The 24,894-nt window shown below is 40.9% G+C and overlaps 1 protein-coding gene across 1 annotated transcript in view; it reads right to left on the bottom strand.

Annotated features, from left to right (window-relative positions):
* LOC145415682 (calcium-dependent secretion activator-like) overlaps positions 1-24,894 on the bottom strand; it is a 603,137-nt gene that overhangs the window by 68,037 nt on the left and 510,206 nt on the right. Inside the window, exon 12 of the mRNA XM_080284897.1 lies at positions 3,025-3,169. Coding sequence (XP_080141023.1) covers positions 3,025-3,169 — 145 coding nt within the window. The remainder of the gene's footprint in view (positions 1-3,024; positions 3,170-24,894) is intronic.

The raw sequence follows: 24,894 nt of genomic DNA on the forward strand, positions 1-24,894 counted from the left end.
GGTACTTACAACAAGTCCCTGGCTCCTGGACTGGTAGTTATGGACCCTAATCAAGTCCAACTCAGAAAAACACCTCCCTACTGCACATGCATAGCACCTAAGACACTATTCACACCAATAAGGGACATAAAAGAGTGAAATGAGGTGTTAGGGGTAAGTATGGAAAATACAGTACAGTGCAATATAAAATATTCTGGGTACTTACAGCAAGTCCCTGGCCATCTCGATGAATAACCCGCCTCCTCTCAGACTCTGACAGTAAGAAGGAGTTCCTGAAGCACTTGCAGTACACTGTTCATGAAGTCTTGCACAGAACTTAGTCAACTGCACTCAGAATTCCATTCTCTTAACACTGCACACTCTTGTCTTACTTTGGCTCCATTGTACCTTAATAAGTGCTGCACTCTGCACTTCAAGTCTTTCCACTCATAAAACCATTTTCTAAACAAAACACACTCTAGTTAATTTACGTTACATTGACAGTCCATTAAATCTTTGTCTTTTCACTCAGAACTCAAATTCTTTAACACTATGCACTTTTTTTTTTTCCACTCCACAACACTGTAAATTCCCGTGTGGTCTAGTGGAAAAGTTCTAGGCGTCTAATCACTGTCAGAGTCTGCGAGTAGCACATGCAGGTGACCTAGGGGTGCGTCGCTGGGTCGTGGTGATGGTGTACCCACTGCAGACGACTCTGAAGAGAGGCTCAAACTCACGTCGAGTGGTGACTCCACTGTGCCTGATGTGCTGGACTGTGGTTTGGAGCAACAGGGCCTGTCTTGGGGAGGCAATGGAGTGGAGCCAGGGCTGGGCACAGCGGGGGTTATGGGCCTGAAAAAGCTGTCAATGGTTGACTGACGCAAGGAACGACGATTTTGACGATTAATGATGCGCTGCCTGAAAGTGCGCACTTCCTCCACAAGTCCCAAGGGCCCCATCTCCCTGTCACAGTCCGGGTGCTCCAGGTAGTCCAGAACGAACTCTAGGTGTTCCCGGAGTAAGCTTAACTTGGAGATGGCTGGAGTAGTGTCACGCTGAGAGGAGTCCGCATCATCGTCACCGTCCTCGTCGGAATCTTCAAGCTGGGAACTGACACCTGCAACTAAAGATGCAATTTCGATATTTGACATGGTCTGATACCCAGGATCGCCCTCATCGTCATCCAACCACTCATGCATTTCGTCCACATCAACATCGTCCCCAAGCGCATGTAGATATGCATGGAAGTCATCCACGTCAAAACCTAGGAAATCGTGCTCCACATCCGTTACGAGAAGCAGACGAGACCAACCATTTTCTAGAGTCATGACAGGGATTTCCTTCCATGCACTGGGCCAGTTGTAGATGGCAGACTTGATCTTGTAGCGGCGAATATATTCCAAAGTCCACTGGCCTCGCATGTCCCGTCCCTCCCTGTGCTCGTCCTCGTCCTCAAGAACAACCATCACCTCATCCAGGAACTTCTGGCAGTACAGCTTCGTTGCCACGATCACTCTTTGGTCCATTGGTTGGATGAGAGCAGTAGCATTAGGTGGCAGAAACATGCACCTAATGCGCCCATTCTCAGTCACCAACTCCTTGTCGCACGGGTAGGCAGGTGCATTGTCGAGGAGAAGCAGGGCCTTTACCTGGTCACGTGGGATTCCCAGTTTCTCTGTCTGGTAATGGATGACCTCCTTGACGAAATGGCTGTGGAACCAGTCTTTGAACATCTGGGCTGTGAACCATGCCTTCAAGGAATGGTACCAGATGACAGGAAGGACATCCATCACCCCACGAAGACACTGAGGCTGCTTTGTACGGCCAACAATAATGGGCTTGAGCCAGTGCATGCCGTTAGCATTGGCACAACAGAAAGCAGATATCCATTGCTTGCAGAGCTTGCGGCCAGGTACACGCTTCTCCGTCTCCTCGGCTAGAGTGTTTGTAGGCAAAGAGCGATAGAATAAGCCAGTTTCGTCAGCGCTGTAGACTTGACCGAGAGTTAGGCCCTCCTGTCGATCAAGCCCTTCACCTTGTGCCGAAACTCGTCTACTCCATCCTCATTGGCGTCCAAAGCTTCGCCATGAGACTTACGGTTGGTAAGGCCATGCTGTAACTTGAATGCGAAGAGCCAACCTTCAGATGCCTTGAAGTCTAGGGCGTCGTGAAGCCTTGTGAACTTCTCAGCAGCAGCCTTCAGCTCCATGCCATGCACCATCACACCAGCAGCACGTTGCTCTTGATACCAAATCAACGTGGAGTGGTTGACTTCTGCATACTTGGGAGTATACATCATCTTCTTCTCCACGTTGCGTTTGCTTTTCGACGAGAAGTCAGCCATGTACTGCATGAGTTTGTTGAGGGATCTCTTGATATCAAACAAAGTAGATCGGGCCAGGTTGAATTCACGAGGATACGTGAGGTAGACCATCCCGCATCCACCTTGTCCAATATCTCCCTTTTCTTCTCCAGAGTCAAAGCCACTCTCTTCCTCTCCTCAGGCGACGGGGCCATCATTGCACACACGAAGGAGAGCCACGAGAGCAGCAGGAGAGCCTACAGCAGGTAAGGCACCACCACAAAAGCGAGCACGTGGGTGGCCATGACGATAAGTGTGCACACACAACAAGAGACGGGCGGTAAGTGGGAAGGATGCAGGGGCGCTCTAGTGGACGTTGGTGGAACAACGCACCAGAACACAGCTGGCTCGTGCCGCGCGCACCAACTTCAAATTACGGGCTGGAAAAAGTCGTTTTTTTTTTTTGAATTTTTTGCGGTTTTGGGGCCATTTGGGGAATATCAGATCCCGGGACGAAAATGTCTGGTTATTGGGGATGTCCGGAATATGGGGGTCTGGATATTGGAGGGATTACTATATATATATATATATATATATATATACACACTGGTAAGCAATATGAAGATAACAGGATTCTCAGCTCCACCATCCCTCAACTTTTAGTTGCTTTCTTTAACACAAAGAATAAGCTTATTCATTTTTACACTTAATCTATATTTGTTATAGTGATGTTATGAACAGACCTTGGATGAGAGAGGTGTGGGATGAAGGACAACCTTGCCCAACTCCTTGTCATCTAAAGAAAGCATGGAGGCAGATTCTGTGTAGAGTTTGACCTTGACAGCTGGTAGTGGGTGCGTTGTGGTGAAATCACCTTGAGTGTCCCACCTGTCACAAGCACAAAAATATCAGTTAACATGCATACAAAATTTATACCACGCAGCACCTTTAATATCTATCATCATTTGCCATATCAAAACCCTATCCAAAGAGTCTGAGAACATTCACTGACAGACTGCAGACATCCACACCTTCTCATGAACCAAAGACCAGAGAATCACAGACCAAACCAATAAACCAAAGTTGAAGTAAATTTGTCTTTGAATCAAGAAACTTTTATTCTGATTTATTACAAAACTAAAAAAAGGCTCTCTCCCTTAACCACAGTGGTCTCAGCAACCAAGGAAAGCAGACTTATAAGACACTTCCACTATCAACCAATATGAAATATTTAAGTTCAGCCACTGACTAGGCAATAGATGCAACAACTCCAGTGGCAAGAAAATGAAACCATCCAAAAGATTTTACTTGACTGAGAACTTTCAGTTCCTTCTACCCATTTATGGAATGTCTCTGTCGATGCTTCTGTTTGGAAGCCTGTAAGAAGGCTCACCATATTATGACTCCCTTTCTGTTTTATACCCTGCAAAGCAACTTCTTTCTTCCTACTTAGCATAAGTTTCTCCTCCTCTGGGGAGCTTCTGCTGCTCTACTCTGTTTATATAAAAGCATACACGTTTCTGTAACAGATGGAGCACAGCCTACTATGTTACCCAGATTAACTGGGTGGAGAGATACAAATGTAGTCTCCACCCAGGAACCAAACCTCTACATTATTCTTTCACATGTCTCACTGTGGTAGGCATTGTCTACTGCATGGGATCATTGGTTCATTGTATGGCCTGGCCCTGGAGGGGTGACTGCTTGCCCATGGTTGATGGGTCTGCTTGGCAAGACAGACTAGGGTTGCTCAACAACAAAAGCAACAAAATATTTCTGTTGGGGGTTTGGCTTTTCTTTTCTTACAGGATAAGTTACACCCATTCACCCATTTTGTGAGGATTTTAGCTTTGCTTATATCTATGTTATGCCAGTACGGCAACTCTGTACATTTTATTAAACATCTTACATATACAAGGTCTGTTCAGAAAGTATCCGATCTTAGGCTCTAACAAATAAATAGCTACCCTGTTGAGCTAGGGCATTAATCCCCCTCAAAGTAGGCCCCTTCTGACTTGACACACATAGCTCAGCATTCTTTCCCCTGCCTGAAACATTTTTCAGGCAGTTGGTATTCAGTATCTCTTGCAGGTGCTTCATCACATTCATCATGATCTCTTCTCTTGTCTCAAACTGGGAATGATTCAGTAGAGTTTTGAGCTTGGGGAATAATCAAAAGTCACACAGAGCCAATTCTGGTGGACAGGGAGCCTGCCTGACCTGTGGGATGTTGTGCTTGACCAAAAATTTCTGAACCAGTCGAGATAAATGGGCAGTGGCACTGTCATGGTGCAGCTTCCAATGTGCCATATTCCAAAGGTCTGGTCTCTTCCACTGAACTGCGTCAATAGGACGACGGATAATGTTAAGGCAATAATGTTTGTTGACAGTCTGACCTTCTGGTGCGTATTGATGATGCACAACACTACATTAGTCAAAAACAACTGTCAACATGCAAACACATTTCACCTTAATGGAGACCTGTTGTGCATTTCTTGGCCAAGGCAGCCCTGCATGCTTCCACTGAGATGACTGTGCTTTGATTTCTGGGTCGTACCTATAAGCCCAAGTCTCATCTCCAGTGATAACAGTCTTCATAAAGTCTAGATCGCGATTTGCACACTCCAACATGTCTTGAGCAATGTTCATCAGAGAGAAATCATGATGAATGTGACGAAGCACCTGAAGGAGATACTGAAAACCAACTTTGAAAAATGTTTCAGGCAGTGGAAAAAGCACTGGGCTATGAAGAAGGGGCCTACTTTGAGGGTGATTAGTGTCCGAGCTCAACAGGTTAGCAATTTATTTTTTTAGAGCCTAAGGCTGGATACTTTCTGAACAGCTCTTGTATACTACTCATGCTGCCTATTTTATGCCAGTCCCTCTCAGGAGACAAAGAAATGCCTCTGACACTGAGTTGCTGAAGTTATCTATGTTGTCCTGCTGGTGCCTGGCACCAAGTCAACCCATACTGTTGTTTCATGTGACTTATGCTTCTGTGAGCAGGTGGGCTTGGGTGGCATACATCGTCCTATTTTCAGAAACCAAAACTTCCTTATATAGCAGAACCTCACGATACTGGATCAAATGAGGAGAGACCTGAGCCAGTAATGTCAATAATCTCGTAAATCCGATGGTCCCCTCCTCCACTGAAGTGGGATTTCAAGCACATAATGGAAAATAAATGAGTAAAATAACATATTCCAGTGCTAAATATGAAAACTAAACCCATTTTACACTAATCTGACCCATAATTTCACACCCTTGTAACAGCACTTCCCCATGACTAGTACAGTATTACAAGAGCCTTTTAAGACAACTGAGCAGTCAAGAGGAGAGGAGCAGGTTGGGAGTTAAAAGGGTAGGAAACTCACGTACTGTACACTGTACCTGTATAGACAGATGTACACTGTTCACAGTCCCACTCTTCTCATATGCTGTAGACTGAGTTACCTGTCATTCATCATCAATGTCAGCAAAGATGGATTCCTGTGGCTCTGGTGTCACATCTGGTACAGAGAGTCCTGAGGTGCTGGGAGTTGGGGTCCTGGAGGTTGTACTGCTGGATCTGGAGGCTATGTGGAGACTGGCTGAGGATGTTAATGCTTCAGGCACACTGAAGGTCTCTGACTGCATAGAGTCTCTTGTCAGCAGGAGAGGGACAAACTTCAAAAACTGTGAGAGCTTAGTCAGGATCCTCCTTGGCTGCTACAACTACATTGGCACCAACCTGATGAACTGCATAACCTCATAATGTTGAGCCAGAGACCCTAAAACTTTGTCTTTCACTGTCAGGATGATGACTGCAGCATCAATGCCTGTAGCCAGAGACTGTCCAGGAGCCTCCTCCTCCTCCTCTTCATCTTCCTCCTTTGGTGGTGTCCTGTCTTTTTGTTGTTCAGCAGCAATCTCCTCTTCCATCTGGTGATAGTAGCGAGGCACACCAACATCCTCATTCAACCACTCTTGCAGCTCCTCCTCACCAAGGTTCCCCTGCCCTGCAACTGCCAACATTTCAGCCATCTTTAGTGGCTCAAGCCCCTAAGAATCATACAATGGTGCTGGAGTCTTGGGTGTTCTGAGGAGTTTGCATCACCCATTCTTGAGAGTGGCAAGGGACACTTTCTTCCATGCCTCTGCCCAATCAAAAATGGCAACTTTGATGGTGCCTCTCCTGAAGCTGTGCAGAGTTTTCTTGCCTCTTGTGTCCTCACATTCTTTCTGGTCTGTTCCATCCTTAGTCACAATGAGGCACTAATGCAGGTAAAGGTTTCTGTAGTGTTTCTTTGCCCTCTTCAAAATTCCCTGGTCCATACACTGGATAAGGGCAGTAGTGTCAGCTGGCAAGAACAATGCCCTGATTCATCTCTTCTTGCTGCAGAGTTTGGCAGAGGAAGGATGGGCTGGTGCACTGTCTAACAGCAGCACTGCCTTCATGTTGTCCAGACTGATGCCATACCTTTTTTGGTGCTGCCTCACAGAAGGGTCGAAGCTGTGGTGGAACCAGTTATGTATGATATCCTAGGTAAACCAGGCAGACTTGTTCCCATGGTATTCCATTCGAAGTTTGGCCACGATGTCACTGAGTGACCGGGGTTGCTTGCTCTTACCTACTGTGACTGGCTGTAGGCAATGAGAGTCACCAGCATTGGTACAGGCCAGAATGGAGAGACACTCCTTCAATGTCTTATGTCCTGGAGTGCTGCCAATACCGTAAAACACCGTAACTTCGGACAGCACCAAAACTTCGGACATTTTGGGAAAAAATGTAATAATTCAAGTTTACTGGAAGCACAAGTGTGATATTTGCAAAAAATAATGATATGGGTAGGTAGGGTAATCTTCAAAGATTATTATGTATAAGTCCTATTAAACTTGCTTGAATATGTGTGGGTGAAAAAAAATTAATGAATCAAATGGAAAAAGAATAAGCAATTTTTAACCTTGCAAAACTTTGTTCAGAGAGAACAAAAAGTTTCAATTATAAGAACGTGATTGTATGATTATATGTGGAAAAGTGTTGTAAGTACTGGGCAGTAAACTATTTTAAAATATATACAAGCATAATCTTGTTATGACTGTTTTAATATTTCTTTATTTTACAGAATAAAATCCAAAATTTGTACAGAAAAATTACTGGAAAAATACAGACTATAGGTGTGTGTGTGTGTATTTATCTAGTTGTGTTAACCTAGTTGTGATATACAGGAAATGAGCTACGCTGGAGGGGTCCCGTCTCTTTTTCTCGTTAAGTCAAATTCTGCTTTGAACTCGTGTAAGTTTTTAGACTGGACGATCTCTTTCTCCAGGCTGTTCCACAGGTCTATGCATCTATATGGAAAGCTATATTTCTTGATATCCTTCAAACAACTTGGCTTTCTCAGTTTCATTCCATGTCCTCTTGTTACTCTCTCATCCCATACAAACAGATCATTTTTATCAATTCTATCTATTCCCATCATGGCCCTGAACACTGCAATCATGTCTCCCCTTTCTCTCCTTTCTTTTAGTGTAGGCAGGTCCAGCTTACATCTCTGCCAGGCTGGTGACCATCTTGGCTGCTGTTCTTTGTATTCTCTCAATCTTATTTGTGTCTTTCTTCTTGTGTGGGGACAACACTACTGCCGCATATTCCAACCAGGGGTGGATCACGGCCATTATCAATTTTTTCATCATTTCCTCATCCATGTAATGGAATGCCACTCGTATGTTAGTCAAGAGACTGTACATCTCTCTAACTATGATGTTAATGTGTTTTTCCGGTGACAAACTATCCTGGACCAGCACTCCAAAATCTGTCTCTTCTCTTACTTTATTGATTGGTTCATTACCCAACAAATAATTCAGTGATGGCCTCTTGATACTCCTACCCATTTCCAATATCTTACATTGTTTTGCATTAAATTTCATTTCCCACATCTGGCTCCAACCTTGGATCCTATTCAGGTCTTCCTGTAACATTTTACAGTCTTCCTCGACTTCTACTCTCCTCAAGATCTTTGCATCATCAGCAAACTGACTTGTGTAACTGTTCACTCCAGCTACCATATCATTTACATAAATCAGAAACATTACTAGCACTAACACCGAGCACTGTGGGACTCCACTCGTTACTTCCCTCCATCCAGACATCATGTCCTTTATTACTGTCCTCATTTGTCTCTCTCTCAAGAAGTCACACATCCACTCCAGGACATTTCCCTTCAGTCCTCCTATGTGTTCAAATTTCCACATTAGTCACTTGTGGGGTACCTTGTCAAAGGCTTTCTCCAGATCCAGATACACACAATCCACCTAGCTGTCTCTCTCCTGTAACACGTCAATCACTCTTGAGTAAAAGTTCAACAAGTTGGAAACATATGACCTTCCACTTCTGAATCCAAACTGGCTCTCAGCCAGTAAGTTCGTCTCCTCCAGATATTTTATCCATCTATCTTTCAGGATCCTCTCGCATAATTTTCCAACTACACTGGTCAGGGACACAGGTCTATAATTCAGGAGTTCTATCTTGTTTCCTTCCTTATAAATTGGTACCACATTGGCCCTCTTCCATTCCCGAGGCACTTTCCATTCTTCCCATGAACACACAATTAAATCGTGAATCTAATCCGCCAGTTGTTCTCTGCACTCTTTCAGTACCCAGGTAGAGATTCCATCTGGTCCTGGGGCTTTCCTTACATCTTGAGTTTCCAGTAATTTATACACTTCCTTCACTTCCACTTTAATCTCTTTTATCACCACATTTCTAATCACACCCTCCCCCACCACAAAGTCCATTTCTTTAGTGAAAACCGATTCAAAACATTTGTTCATTATTTCAGCTTGTATTGTCATGTCTTTACAGACCTCTCCTTCTACTTTCAGTTGCGTGATTCCTTCCTTATGTTTCAATTTGCCATCAATAAATCTATAAAACAATTTGGGTTCTTCCCTACATTTGTCGATTATACCTTTTTCAAAGTTTCTCTCTTCCTCTCCGCGTATTCTAGTATATTCAATTCTAGTTCTTTTATATTCTTCCCTTGATTTATTATTACCTCTCTTTCTCCATTTGTTCCATGCCATGTCCCTTTCTTTTTTTTTGCTATCATGCACCTTCTGTTAAACCAATTCTTTTCCTGGTTTTCTTTCACACTTATCCTTGGAATATTTCTCCACTCCCGAATTATAGATATATGTGTGTGTGCGTATTTACCTAGTTGTGATATACAGGAAATGAGCTACGCTCGTGGGGTCCCGTCTCTGTTTCTCAGTAAGTCAAACTTAGCTTTAAACTCGTTTAAGAGTTTAGACTGGACGAACTCTTTGTCCAGGCTATTCCACAGGTCTATACATCTATAAGGAAAACTATAATTCTTGATATCCTTCAAGCAACTTGGTTTCTTCAGTTTCATTCCGTGTCCTCTTGTTACTCTCTTATCCCATAAAAACAGATCTTCATTGTCAATTTTATCTACTCCCACCATGATCCTGAACACTGCAATCATGTCACCTCTCTTTCTCCTTTCTTCTAAGGAAGGCAAATCGAGCTTTTCCAGTCTCTCTCTGTACGACATCTGCCAGATTGGGGACCATCTCGGTTGATGTTCTTTGTAATCTCTTAATCTTGTTTATATCTTTCTTTTTGTGTGGGGACCACACTACTGCTGCATATTCTAACCTGGGCCGAATCATGGCCACTATCAATTTTTTCATCTCCTCATCCATAAAATGTAAAGCTACACTTATATTAGTCAGGAGTTTATAAATCTCTCTAACTGCCTTGTTAATGTGTTTTTCAGGTGACAAACTGTCTTGGACCAGCACTCCTAAATCTTTCCCTTCTCTCACTTTTGAGATTGGTTCATTACCCATCAAATAATTCAATAATGGGCTCTTGGTACTTTTACCCTATTCCAATATTTTACATTTCTTTGCATTAAATTTCATTTCCCACATCCGGCTCCAATCGTGTATCCTATCCAAATCCTCCCGCAGCATTTTACAATCCTCCTCAACCTCCACCTTCCTCAGGATCTTTGCATCATCAGCAAACAGACTTCCATAACTGTTCACTCCAACTACCATATCATTTACATAAATCAGGTACATTACGGGTGCCAACACCGAGCCCTGTGGGACTCCACTTGTTACTTCCATCCATCCAGACATCCTATCCTTTTTTACTGTCCTCATTTGTCTGTCTCCCAAAAAGTCTCTCATTCATTCCAGGAGGTTCCCCTTCAATCCTCCTATATACTCTAGTTTCCACATTAGTCTCTTATGGGATACCTTGTCAAAGGTCTTCTCCAAATCTAAATACACACAATCCACCCAACCATCTCTTTCCTGTAGCACGTCAATCGCTCTTGAGTAAAAACTCAACAAGTTGGAAACACGTGACCTTCCACTTCAAAATCCAAACTGGCTATCAGCCGAAATACTCATCTCTTCCAGATATTTTATCCATCTATCTTTCAGAATTTTTTTGAACAATTTTGCGATCATGCTGGTTAGGGACACTAGTCTATAATTCAAGGGTTCTAACCTGTTTCCTCCCTTGTAAATTGGTACCACATTTGCCCTCTTCCATTGTTGAGGCACTTTCCCCTCTTCCAGAGAACACACAATGAAACTGTGAATCTTATCCACCAGTTGTTTTCTGCATTCCTTCAGTACCCAATCAGAGATTCCATCTCGTCCTGGGGCTTTCCTTACATCTTGAGATTCCAGTAATTTATACACTTCCTGTACTTCCACTTATATATTTTTTATCACTACACTTCTAGTCACTGTGTGTGTGTGTGTGTGTGTGTGTGTGTGTGTGTGTGTGTGTGTGTGTGTGTGTGTGTTTTACAAGCACAGGTCTCTTATGTGTGTGTGTGTATTTACCTATTTGTATTTACCTATTTGTAGTATACAGGAATTGAGCATTGCTCGTGTTGTCCTGTCTCCATATCCACATTCATCATGTCTACCTTTACACACATGAATGTTTTTCTCATGCACCACCTCTTTGTCAAAGTCGTTCCAAATACTTAAGAATATACCTAATTGTGATATACACGGAATGTACTATGCTCGTGGGTTTCTGTCGCTGTTTCTCAATAAGTCGAATTTAACTTTAAACTCGTTTAAGTTTTTAGACTGTGTGTGTATTTACCTATTTACCTATTTGTATTTACCTATTTGTAGTATACAGGAATTGAGCAATGCTCGTGTTGTCCTATCTCCATATCCACATTTATCAAGTCTACCTTTACACACATGAATGTTTTTCTCATGCACCACCTCTTTGTCTAAGTCGTTCCAAATATTTAAGAATATACCTAATTGTGATATACACGGAATGTACTATGCTCGTGGGTTTCCGTCGCTGTTTCTCAATAAGTCAAATTTAACTTTAAACTCGTTTAAGTTTTTAGACTGGACGATCTCTTTGTCCAGGCTATTCCATAAGTCTATACTTCTGTAAGGAAAGCTATATTTCTTGATATCCTTCAAGCAGCTTGACTTTTTCAATTTCATTCCATGTCCTCTTGTTGCTCTCTTATCCCATACAAACAGATCTTCTTTGTCAATTTTATCTACTCCCACCATGGTCCTGAACACCGCAATCATGTCTCCCCTCTTTCTCCTTTCCTCTAACGAAGGCAAATCCAGTTATTCCAGCCTCTCTCCGTAAGACAGGTCTGTCAGACTGGGGACCATCTTGGTTGCTGTTCTTTGTATTCTCTCAATCTTCTTTATATCTTTCTTTTTGTGTGGGGACCACACTAACGCTGCATATTCTAACCTGGGGCGGATCATGGCCACTATCAATTTTTTCATCATTTCCTCATCCATATAATGAAATGCTACTCTTATGTTAGTCAAGAGCTTATAAGTCTCTCCAACTATCTTGTTAATGTGCTTTTCTGGTGACAAACTATCTTGGACCAGCACTCCCAAATCTTTCTCTTCTCTCCTTTTTGTGATTAATTCATTACCCAAAAAATAATTCAGTGATGGTCTCCTGGTACTTTTACCCATTTCCAATATTTTACATTTCTTTACATTAAATTTCATTTCCCACGTCCGGCTCCAATTGTGTATCCTATCCAAATCCTCCTGCAGTATTTTACAATCCTCCTCAACCTCTACCTTCCTCAAGATCTTTACATCATCAGCAAACAGACTCGCATAACTGTTCACTCCATCTACCATATCATTTACATAAATCAGGAACATTACTGGCGCCAACACTGAGCCTTGAGGGACTCCACTTGTTACTTCCCTCCATCCAGACATCTTTTCCTTTATTACTGTCCTCATTTGTCTGTCTCTCAAAAAGTCTCTCATCCATTCCAGAAGTTTCCCCTTTAGTCCTCCTATATATTCTAGTTTCCACATTAGTCTCTTATGAGGTACCTTGTCAAAGGCCTTCTCTAAGTCTAAGTACACACAATCCACCCAACCATCTCTCTCCTGTACCACATCAATCGCTCTTGAGTAAAAGCTCAACAAGTTTGAAACACATGACCTTCCACATCTGAATCCAAACTGACATTCAGCCAAAATATTCATCTCTTCCAGATATTTTATCCATCTGTCTTTCAGGATTCTCTCACACAATTTTGCGACCATGCTGGTTAGAGACACTGGTCTATAATTCAGGGGTTCTTCCCTGTTTCCTCCCTTGTAAATTGGTACCACATTTGCCCTCTTCCATTCTTTTGGCACTTTCCCCTCTTCCAGTGAGCATACAATTAAGCTGTGAATTTTATCCGCCAGTTGTTCTCTGCATTCCTTCAGTACCCAATTAGAAATTCCATCAGGTCCTGGGGCTTTCCTTACATCTTGAGTTTCCAGTAATTTATACACTTCCTGCACCTCCACTTTTATATCTTTCATCACCGGAACATTTCTAATCACTCCCTCCCCTTCCACAAGCTCCTTTTCTTTAGTGAAAACTGACTGGAAACTTTTGTTCATTATTTCTGCTTGCATTGCCGCATCCTTAAAGACCTCTCCATCTACTTTCAGCTTGGTGATTCCTTCCTTTTGTTTCAGTTTGCCATTAACAAATCTATAAAACAGTTTGGGTTCATCCTTGCATTTGTCAATTATACCTTTTTCAAAATTCCTTTCTTCTTCCCTACGTATTCTTGTGTATTCGTTTCTTGTTCTTTTATATTCTTCCTTTGTTCTGTCGTTACCTCTCTTTCTCCAATTGTTCCACGCCTTATCTCTCTCTTTTTTGTCTGTCATACACCTTCTATTAAACCACTCCTTTTTCCTGTTTTCTTTCCCTCTTACTCTTGGTACAAATTTTTCCACTCCCAAATTATAGAGGTCTAGAAAGATATCCCACTTCTTCTGTATCTCTCTTGTTTCTCTGAATTTTCTCCAATCCGCATTTTCAAAAAAGTTTCTCAATCCTGTAAAATTTGCTTTGCCAAAGTTGTATCTTCCCTGTCTATGAAGCTCGTCTCTTGGCTCAGCGTTTCCTATTAACATCTGGAACTCAATGACCATTTGATCACTTTTTCCCAAAGGACAGAGATATTCCAATGATTCTATTACATAGGGTTCTTTGGTGAACAGTAAATCTAACCTTGCTGGTGTGTCCTCACCTCGAAACCGTGTCTCTTCTTTGACCCACTGCGTCATCACATTATTCATTATTATATTTAATAACATAGTACCCCACGAATCCTCGCCGCCTCCCGAGTACCATTCCTCCCAGTTCACCTCTTTACAATTAAAGTCACCCACCAAAATTATATTATTGCTTTTCTCAATTATTTTTTGCAAGTAGCTAGCCATATCTGACAACATCTCATGGTATTCGTCATCCTTCCATGCTCTCGTCTTTGGGGGAACATACACTACCGCCATATCTCTCTTAACATTCTCTCCAGTTTCTAATTTCATATATATCACTTCAGCCCTGTCTTCTCCCATTTCCACAGTATCTACATTTATGTTGTTCTTCACTGCTATCATCACTCCTCCTCCCTTTTTTTCTTTTCTGTCTTTTCTCCACAGTTTGTATTTACCGTCTCCCAAATGAACATCAATATCTTCTCTTAATTTGGTCTCTACAAAGCACATGACATCAGGTTCATGTTCTCTCAAGAAATCATTAATTTCGATCCTTGTCGATATGAAACCATCAACATTAGTATATATCACCTTCAAATTATTTTTGACATTATTAATACCCTCTTCTCTCCTACTCTCTGTCCGTACCACTTCCTCAACTTCTGATCTTTCACAACCATCCCCCCTAGTTTCCTTCACTTCTATTTCCTTAAATACCATTTCCTTACTTTCATATCCAATACTCTCCAAAAAAAAGTATTACGTTCTTCCTCTGTCCTCTTATCATTTTTTTCCTTTACTTCTTCCTTTAATGATTTTAAAACTTCTCTTTCTTCTTCATTCAGATCTTTTCTTATTATAATATTTTCCATCCCCGCCTCTTTGCTTAATTTCCAGGTCACTTTAAGTATCTCATTTATTACACTTTCTGATGTAAACTTGACTCTCATTGGTCTTGTTTGCCCTTTCTTATAAGGCCCTATCCTCCCTACTTCCTCAATTTCTTTTACCCACTTGTCTCCTTCGGGGTCAATCTTGCCTAATATTCCTCTCACCATGTTCGTGTCTCTCTCGAGTCTTGCGAACCTAACCTTTTCTTCCTCTTCCCTGTTTCCAAATACTACCACACATCTGTTCCTTTCTACAGTTTCTCTCACTATTTTCTCTTTTTTCTTCAGTATTTTCACTACATTTTCTTCCATTTCTTTCTTGTTCATTTCCCTTTCTTCCTGGATGATCTCTCTTAAGCTGACCACTTCTTTCTGTTCTTCTTCTACGTGTGCCCACTTTGCCTTGTGTTCTTCTAGTACATTACTCACCTTCTCCGTTTTATTAGTACTCTCTTCAAGTTTCCTCCTCAGTTCAACATTTTCCCTCTTCAAATTCTTAATCTCTTCATTGGCTGTTTCGTTGGACTGGATTAGACTCTGTATGGTGGTTTCCGTATTTCCTGACACATCCTTTATCACTAGATTCTCTACTTTTTTTTTCGAGTTCACTAATCCTCATAATTAATGTTTTCACCAGGTCCATGACATTAGTATTAGCATCAAATCCTTGAAATTCCATTCCCTCATTGTTTACATTTTCGGCCATCTTTAACGTACCGGTAAAGTACCTAAACAGCTGTTACCGAATAAGCCACAAACATTCATGTATACTATTGCCAACAAATCTTTACATTTTTGGTAGTCTACCAACTTTCATTATTTTAAATTTAAAGAAAGACCCTAGGAGACAGAACAGACAAAATTCCTGAAACTACTCAAGGTTAGGAGCGATGCCTGAGTGTGTGTGTGTGTGTGTGTGTGTGTGTTTTACAAGCACAGGTCTCTTAGGTGTGTGTGTGTGTGTGTGTGTGTGTGTTTTACAAGTACAGGTCTCTTAGGGGAGTGTGTGTGTTCTTACCTAATTATTCTTACCTAATTGTATTTTTACAGGAATGAGTCAAGCTCGTACTGTCCCGTGTCTTAAACCATATTTATTGCACATATCCTTAAATTTGTGAATTGTTTTGGCACACACTATTTCATTCGGTAGCGCATTCCACTGATCAATTGCTCTGTTTGGGGAACTGAATTTTCTTACGTCTTTATCACCTCTCTTCTTATGCAGTTTTTTGCAATGTCCTCTTGCTGATGCTTCCCCATATGTTAAGTAATCATTTATATCTATTTTCTCCTTCCCTGATATGCATTTATATAGCATTATCATGTCACCTCTTTTCCTTCTCTCCTGTAGTGTTGGTAGATTCAGTTTATTTGGTCTTTCTTCGTAGCTTAGGTCCCTTAAGCTTGGTATCCATCTTGTAGCGGCCCTTTGAACTTTTTCAATCTTTAAGCTTGGTATCCATCTTGTAGCGGCCCTTTGAACTTTTTCAATCTTGTTTTCTATTCTATTCTATTGCCAGACGCCTCAATCCCGTTTGGGGTGGCCACAAACAAATCGCCTCCAAGTCGCCCTGTCCCCCGCCATTTCACTGCCCTGCTCCCAACTCACACCCCCCTCTCTCATATACCTCTCCACCCCATCCCTCCATCTCATCCTTGGCCTCCCCCTCCCTCTTCCCCCCTCCACCTCACTCACATACACTCTCTTCGTCAGTCTTTCGCCCTCCATCCTCTCCACATGGCCAAACCACCTCAGTGTGTTCCTCATAACGCTTCCTATCACATCCACATCCACACCACAACGCTCCTTTATATCCTCATTCGTCAGCCTGTCTCTCCACGTGACTCCACAGGCTCCTCTTAAATAACTCATTTCCACTGCTCTCACTCTTGACTTGTGTCCTTCCAACAATGTCCAAGCTTCACTTCCGTACGTTAGAGTTGGTATCACAATACTGTCATGTAGTAACTTTTTCACTTCTATGCTCACTTCCCTGTTTCTTATCACTGCTTTCAAGGAACCAGCAACCTTTCTTCCCTGCTGTACCCTTTCAAGCACTTTACACTCCAAACCTCCATCCTTACTCATCACACTACCCAATACTTAAACGTACTCACATTTTCCAATTCCTCACCATCTAACCTTGCTGTACATTCACTAACTTCACCTCTCTCAAAGACCATCACTTTACTCTTCCCTACATTCACCTTTAGGTTCCGTTTCTTACACACTCTCTCAAACTCATCCACCAAGCCTTGCAGCTCCCCTTCGTCTTCACTCAACAACACAGTATCATCTGCAAACAACAGTACAGGGAGTTTCCAAACACTATCCTCTCTCACCAGGGCCACTCCAACATCCACTACCCTACCTTGTACCTCTTTTATTACCCCATCCATGTACAGATTGAACAACCATGGAGACATGACACATCCTTGTTTCAAACCAACTTTCAAAGAGAAAAATTCACTTAGTTCACCATCCACACGCACTGCAGCCTTCGCACCATCGTACATACTCTTCACAGCATTCAACAACTTCCCATCTACTCCATATATTCTTAACACTTTCCACAATCCTTGTCTATCCACCCTGTCATATGCTTTCTCCAAATCCATGAAAGCCGCATACAACTTCTTTCCCTTCTCTATGTGTTTTTTGAGATGAGGATTCCAGACTACTGATGCATACTCCAGGGTTGGTCTAATGAATGATGTTATTATCCTTAGCATGTCTTCATTTATGTATGTGAATGCTATTCTCATATTTGCAAGCAGTGTATACATGTTCCGTACCTTCTCGCTGATGTGGTCAGCCGGAGATAGTCTGTTATTGATAATCACACCTAGGTCCTTCTCTTTTTCTGATGTGTGTAGGGTTTTATTTCCTAACGTATAATCCCAATCAGGTCTTTTTCCACTTTTACCACACTTGATTACATGACACTTGTCCACACTGAATTCCATTTGCCATGTATTACTCCATTCATGAAGTTTATTTAATTCTTCTTGTAGCTCTTTACAAGAGTCTGTGTTAGTAATTCTCCTTTGTATTTTTGCATCATCTGCAAACATATTCAGATAGCTCTCATTTCCAGTGTTACTGTTTATATCATTTATATACACTAAAAACATGATTGGTGCCAGCACTGAACCCTGTGGTACTCCACTAGTCACTTCTTTCCATGATGAGTAGTTTCCCCTTAGTAGTAGTCTCATTTCTCTTTTTATGAGAAAATCTTGCATCCAAAAAAACAGTTTGCCTCGAATTCCTCCTTGATGGTACAGTTTCCATAAAAGTCTTTGGTGTGGTACTGTGTCAAATGCTTCTTGAAATCTAAATAGATACTGTCCACCCATCCTTCTCTTTCCTGTATTGTGTCTGTTACTCTGTCATAGTAGCTCAACAGATTAGTAACACATGATTTTCCTTTTCTGAAACCAAACTGTCTTTCTGTTATCATACTGTGTTCTTCTAGATGATTTACCCAAGCTTTTCTTATAAGCTTTTTTAATACCTTGCTTACAACACTGGTCAGTGATACTAGTCAGCAGTTGAGTGGATTTTGTCTATTCCCTTTCTTGAATAAGGGAACAATATTTGCTTTCTTCCAAATATCAGGTAGTTTACCTTGACTCAAGGATTTCTTGAAAATTAAAAATAATGGTTTACTTAACTCCTTCGCACATTCTCATAGTACCCAACATGAAATTTCATCAGGACAACTTGCTTTTATGTGTGTGTATGTGTGTATTTACCTATTTGTAGTATGCAGGAATTGAGCAATGCTCGTGCTGTCCTGTCTCCATATCCACATTTATCAAGTCTACATTTACACACATGAATGTTTTTCTCATGCACCACCTCTTTGTCTAAGTCGTTCCAAATATTTAAGTATTTACCCAATATACCTAATTGTGATATACACAGACTGTACTATGCTCGTGGGTTTCCGTCGCTGTTTCTCAATAAGTCAAATTTAGCTTTAAACTCGTTTAAGTTTTTAGACTGGACGATCTCTTTGTCCAGGCTATTCCATAAGTCTATACTTCTGTAAGGAAAGCTATATTTCTTGATATCCTTCAAGCAGCTTGACTTTTTCAATTTCATTCCGTGTCCTCTTGTTGCTCTCTTATCCCATACAAACAGATCTTTGTCAATTTTATCTACTCCCACCATGGTCCTGAACACTGCAATCATGTCTCCCCTCCTTCTCCTTTCCTCTAAGGAAGGCAAATCCAGTTTTTCCAGCCTCTCTCCGTAAGACAGGTCTGTCAGACTGGGGACCATCTTGGTTGCTGTTCTTTGTATTCTCTCAATCTTGTTTATATTTTTCTTTTTGTGTGGGGACCACACTAACGCTGCACATTCTAACCTGGGGCGGATCATGGCCACTATCAATTTTTTCATCATCTCCTCATCCATATAATGAAATGCTACTCTTATGTTAGTCAAGAGTTTATAAGCCTCTCCAACTATCTTGTTAATGTGCTTTTCTGGTGACACACTATCTTGGACCAGCACTCCCAAATCTTTCTCTTCTCTCCTTTTTGTCATTAATTCATTACCAAACAAATAATTCAGTGATGGCCTCCTGGCACTTTTACCTATTTCCAATATTTTACATTTCTTTACATTAAATTTCATTTCCCAAGTCCGGCTCCAATTGTGTATCCTGTCCAAATCCTCCTGAAGTATTTTACAATCCTCCTCAACCTCTACCTTCCTCAAGATCTTTACATCATCAGCAAACAGACTTGCATAACTGTTCACTCCATCTACCATATCATTTACGTAAATCAGGAACATTACTGGCGCCAACACTGAACCTTGAGGGACTCCACTTGTTACTTCCCTCCATCCAGACATCCTATCCTTTATTACTGTCCTCATTTGTCTGTCTCTCAATAAGTCTCTCATCCATTCCAGAAGTTTCCCCTTCAGTCCTCCTATATATTTGTCATAAAAAGACTTTGTAGTTACTTGTAGAGAAGTTATATATATTAGACACTTGGACAAGCGGTTGTTATACTTGAGTTGTTTGTACGTTGATAATCTTGGTTCCCATTTGTTATGTAATGACAGGAGAGATAAAGAATAGTATGGGACTATTTTGATTTGTCTTGGAAATATTAACAAGTCTCTCACACACGAGTGAAGTTAAGTAGAGTCCCGCGAGCTACCTCCTCTCTCGCTCTCTCTCTCTCTCTCTCTCTCTCTCATGTTGCTAAGCGCTTCTCCCTACTACCTGCCTGTTCTATGGCTAGCTTCCTTCTGAGCTCTCTTTCCTAAATTCTGGTGTAGCAGGGGTCGTGTCACTTGTGTTCACTGTGGTTGGAAAGTTCTAGAAGCCTGTGTGTGAGTATGTGGGTATGTGTGTGTATGGTCACTAGGCTTTGTTCACCTGGTGTATCGCTGACAAACTAACTGCATCATCTCCTGACTGGCTACTTCGTAATCTGTCGTCAGCTTTTCCTCAGTGTAACTTGCAAGATCATTTCCCATTCCCAGGCTCGCACAGAGCTGTCTATCTGTCTATTTATCTATCTATCTATTATGATTTGTAAATATAATATGGACTCATAACATTGCTCGGTCCACGCAGCTGAAGGTCCTCCGACAGCAATTATCAATGCCACATGCTAATCTACTAGTACATAATATTGATTATAATATTGTATACATATAATATTCATAGTAAATAGTAATTATTCAGTAATAGTACATTTTAAACAAGTTGAATACATATCTGAATAAATGCAATGGTTGTTGTATGACACTTTGTAAGACGTGCATGTACAACAGACGTACGCATATAATTGTGAATTGGCAATACTGCTAGGTTACACATTACATATTGAGTTATCCCTTTAGTAATGTCTAATATTTCACCTAACTTGTAAGATGATTCTGGTAATACAGAATTGTGGTATAATGGTATGACTTCACAAAATATTGTAGTAATATTGTAGTAATACATAATTGTAATATTTTATGAATTGTTACATAATATTGTGGTAATGAATAATTGTGTTGGCCTTATAGTTGTAGTTACATTTTGTTAATGCAACTGTTACATAATTGTGTTGGCCTTATAATTGTAGTTAAAGTTACATAAAAGTTACATCTTGTTAATGCAACTGTTACATAATTGTTACATATTGTTTGTAGTTACATAATTGAAGTTAAAGTTACATAAAAGTTACATCTTGTTAATGCAACTGTTACATAATTGTTACATATTGTTTGTGTTTACATAATTGTAGTTGAAGTTACATAAAAGTTACATCTTGTTAATGGAACTGTTACATAATTGTTACATATTGTTTGTAGTTACATAATTGTAGTTAAAGTTACATAAAAGTTACATCTTGTTAATGCAACTGTTACATAATTGTTACATATTGTTTGTAGTTACATATTTGTAGCAAGTGTAACATAATGCAATCGTTTGTCGTTACATAATTGTTACATATCGTTTGTAGTTACATAATTGTAAAAATTGCAGTCCTGACATATCATGCTGCGGTCAATGATATGATGTGCCATGCCACTAGCTTGTGGAGACAACAATTTGCTTTTTGTTTGACTTATAGAAGGAGTTTATGTGGTATTTTGGCATTTGTAGTAACACTTACACTTATTTTCATTTGTTTGTTATGTGATCTTACTCTCTTTCGTTTTTCTTTCTTACTTTTATTTTTATTTTTTTCTTGTATGTATTGATTTTCTATAGTTTGTTTTCTTCGTCTGTCTACGCTTTTTCTGTGTTGTTCATGGTTGCATAATTACTGGCTAATTTCCTAGGGACCCTTTTTTAAGGTTTAGTTTATATTGCACAGATATTACTGAAAATGATATTATATAGTCCCATATTTTGTTATTTTATATAAAAAAATATATATACACTATATACAGTATTAACTATATACACTGACTTGTTCTTCACTTGTACATATCGTGGGCAATATATGTGTCAGCACTGTGTGGAAATCATTGTCCTCACAATTGTGTTGAAGATGTTCTTTCTTGCTAATGTCATTTGTGTTGGCCATTTTTGTTTTTCTGGTTTTCCTTGTAACTTAATTTATCTGTTTCCACTAGGTAGCTTTAATTAATAAATGTTTAATACAGTTCTTTTAATCGCTCACTGAGTAACTGTGATGGTATATTTTCTTTATTACTTTGTAGATATAATAATGTATAGCTGAATGTATGAAACACGTATTTTATGTAGGTATAAATAGTAACACTCGTTGGTAGTAAATAAATGTTATAATAAATGAATGAATATATACAGTGTAGAATATTTATTGTTGGTGATTATTTAGTGTTTGAGTTATACAGATAACTGAAGTAAGTATGTGTATTTAAGCTGTAACTATACAGCACGTTTTATATGTTTGTGCAGAAGCTTATTGTCTATCACTGTGTATTGTATAAATGAAGTAACTATGTAACTCACTAATTTTTACCGTGGTGGGAATGGTGTTAGTGATGGTGCAGGTGGTGAGTTGACTGACGTGGCGTCTTTTCAGTAAGCACGCATGATGACGTCGACTTCCCACACTGGTAGCTGTGGTGAGTGAATGAGTAGCGGTGAGTAACTTGAGTGAAGACGAGTAAGATGAGTTGTGAATATGGACTTGGTATTTGCTTCGTCGTCTTGACCTCTTCACTCCTGCGTCAGCGGTGGAGGTTGGGTGGATGTAGCAGAGAGAGAAGGGTGAGGTCTGGTAGTTGTGAGTCATGTCTCATTCTTCGTTTGTTTGTTTTGTTTTTCTTTGTCGATGTTTTCTCGGTCCTTTTCTCTTGTGATTTACTCGTTGTGGGATGAAGACTGCAGCTACTTGTAGGAGCGTGTAGAAGATTATAAGTTGTTACTTGTAATTGATTATAGATGGTTGCAGTTCGTTGGTTCGTCGTAGAAATTTCAAGACTGTTTGTATCAGTACTTTGTTAAACTACTTGCAAGGCGTTCTGTGACCTCTTCACCTCTACATCAGCGTGATGATCGGGGAGACGGAGGGGGCTGGTTGGAGAGAATACTGTCAGGAGCTGGTTGTGAGAGGTATTTTTTTGTTTTCAAACTTGATATTTTGTAGGAATTCACTGTTGATTCGTAGACGAGGTTCGTATCCCACCGCTGCCACCAAATATCATAAAAAGACTTTGTTGTTACTTGTAGAGAAGTTATATATATTAGACTTGTGGACGAGCGGTTGTTATACTAGAGTTGTTTGTACGTTGATAATCTTGGTTCCCATTTGTCATGTAATGACAGGAGAGATAAAGAATAGTATGGGACTATTTTTATTTGTCTTGGAAATATTAACAAGTCTCTCACACACGAGTGAAGTTAAGTAGAGTCCAGCGAGCTACCTCCTCTCTCGCTCTCTCTCTCTCTCTCCCATGTTGCTAAGCACTTCTCCCTACTACCTGCCTGCTCTATGGCTAGCTTCCTTCTGAGCTCTCTTTCCTAAATTCTGGTGTACCAGGGGTCGTGTCACGTGCGTTCACTGTGGTTAGAAAGTTCTAGAAGCCTGTGTGTGAGTATGTGTGTATGTGTGTGTATGGTCACTAGGCTTTGTTCACCTGGTGTACCGCTGACAAACTAACTGCATCAGCTCCTGACTGGCTACTTCATAATCTGTTGTCAGCTTTTCCTCAGTGTAACTTGCAAGATCATTTCCCATTCCCAGGCTCGCATACAGCTGTCTATCTGTCTATTTATCCATCTATCTATTATGATTTGTAAATATAATATGGACTCATAACATATTATAGTTTCCACATTAGTCTCTTATGAGGTACCTTGTCAAAGGTCTTCTCTAAGTACACACAATCCACCCAACCATCTCTCTCCTGTACCACATCAATCGCTCTTGAGTAAAAGCTCAACAAGTTAGAAATACATGACCTTCCACTTCTGAATCCAAACTGACATTCAGCCAAAATATTCATCTCTTCCAGATATTTTATCCATCTGTCTTTCAGGATTCTCACACAATTTTGCGACCATGCTGGTTAGAGACACTGGTCTGTAATTCAGGGGTTCTTCCCTGTTTCCTCCCTTGTAAATTGGTACCACATTTGCCCTCTTAGATTCTTGTGGCACTTTCCCCTCTTCCAGAGAAGAGACGATTAAACTGTGAATTTTATCTGCCAGTTGTTCTCTGCATTCCTTCAGTACCCAATTAGAAATTCCATCAGGTCCTGGGGCTTTATTTACATCTTGAGTTTCCAGTACTTTATACACTTTATGTACCTCCACTTTTATATCTTTCATCACCGGAACATTTCTAATCACTCCCTCCCCTTCCACAAGCTCCTTCTCTTTAGTGAAAACTGACTGGAAACGTTTTCGTTTTTAAAGGCTCCAACATGCTTGCATGTGTCGGCCTTGGTCACCTAATGGCGGCTCTCCACGCTGCACGATCCATTGCAGCCTCCCTGTTCAGTCCCTTAACCCTGAGGTCACACTTAATGACCTCGTCCCATGTCTTTCTCGGTCTACCCCTCATAACCCCACCCCCAATATTAACACTTCTCACCCTCCTCACTCAATTATCATCCCCCATCCTCTTCACATGTCCAAACCACCTCAATCTGCCTCTCCTCATCACAACACCAATACACTCCAGTCCCATCCTACCTCTCAACTCTTCCATTGTAAACCCAGCCCCTCCAGGCCTTGGACGCAGGGACGCACTGCACATCCACCTAATCAGTGTCATTTCTGTACGTCTGAGCCGGCGAATATCTTCCTCCTTCACTGCCCAGGTATCACTGCCATCCAGCATTACACTCCTAACACATGCTGCATACAAAGACCCCTTAGCACGTAGGGAGAGCCCTCTCAATGTCAGTAGAGGCAAGAGCTCCCTGAACTTCTTCCAACCACTTCTCACCCTAGCCACAAAGCTAGCTCCAGCCCCACCTCCAGCACACAACATATCTTCCAAATAACAAAACTCTTGCACACCCTCATGAGATTCACCAGCAAATTCAATCCTTTCACGTCTAACAATCTCCACCTGCTAACCCCGGCACGCCGTACACATAAAATCAGTATTATCTCGCAGTCCACCTCTGATACCACTACATCCCTTATGCACCCATTTATCACACACACTGCACAAGATGGAATTACTTCC

This window comes from Coenobita brevimanus, chromosome 103, assembly GCF_032717465.1.
Source record: "Coenobita brevimanus isolate Jiangsu-jjx chromosome 103, ASM3271746v2, whole genome shotgun sequence".
Classification (NCBI taxonomy): Eukaryota; Metazoa; Arthropoda; class Malacostraca; order Decapoda; family Coenobitidae; genus Coenobita; species Coenobita brevimanus.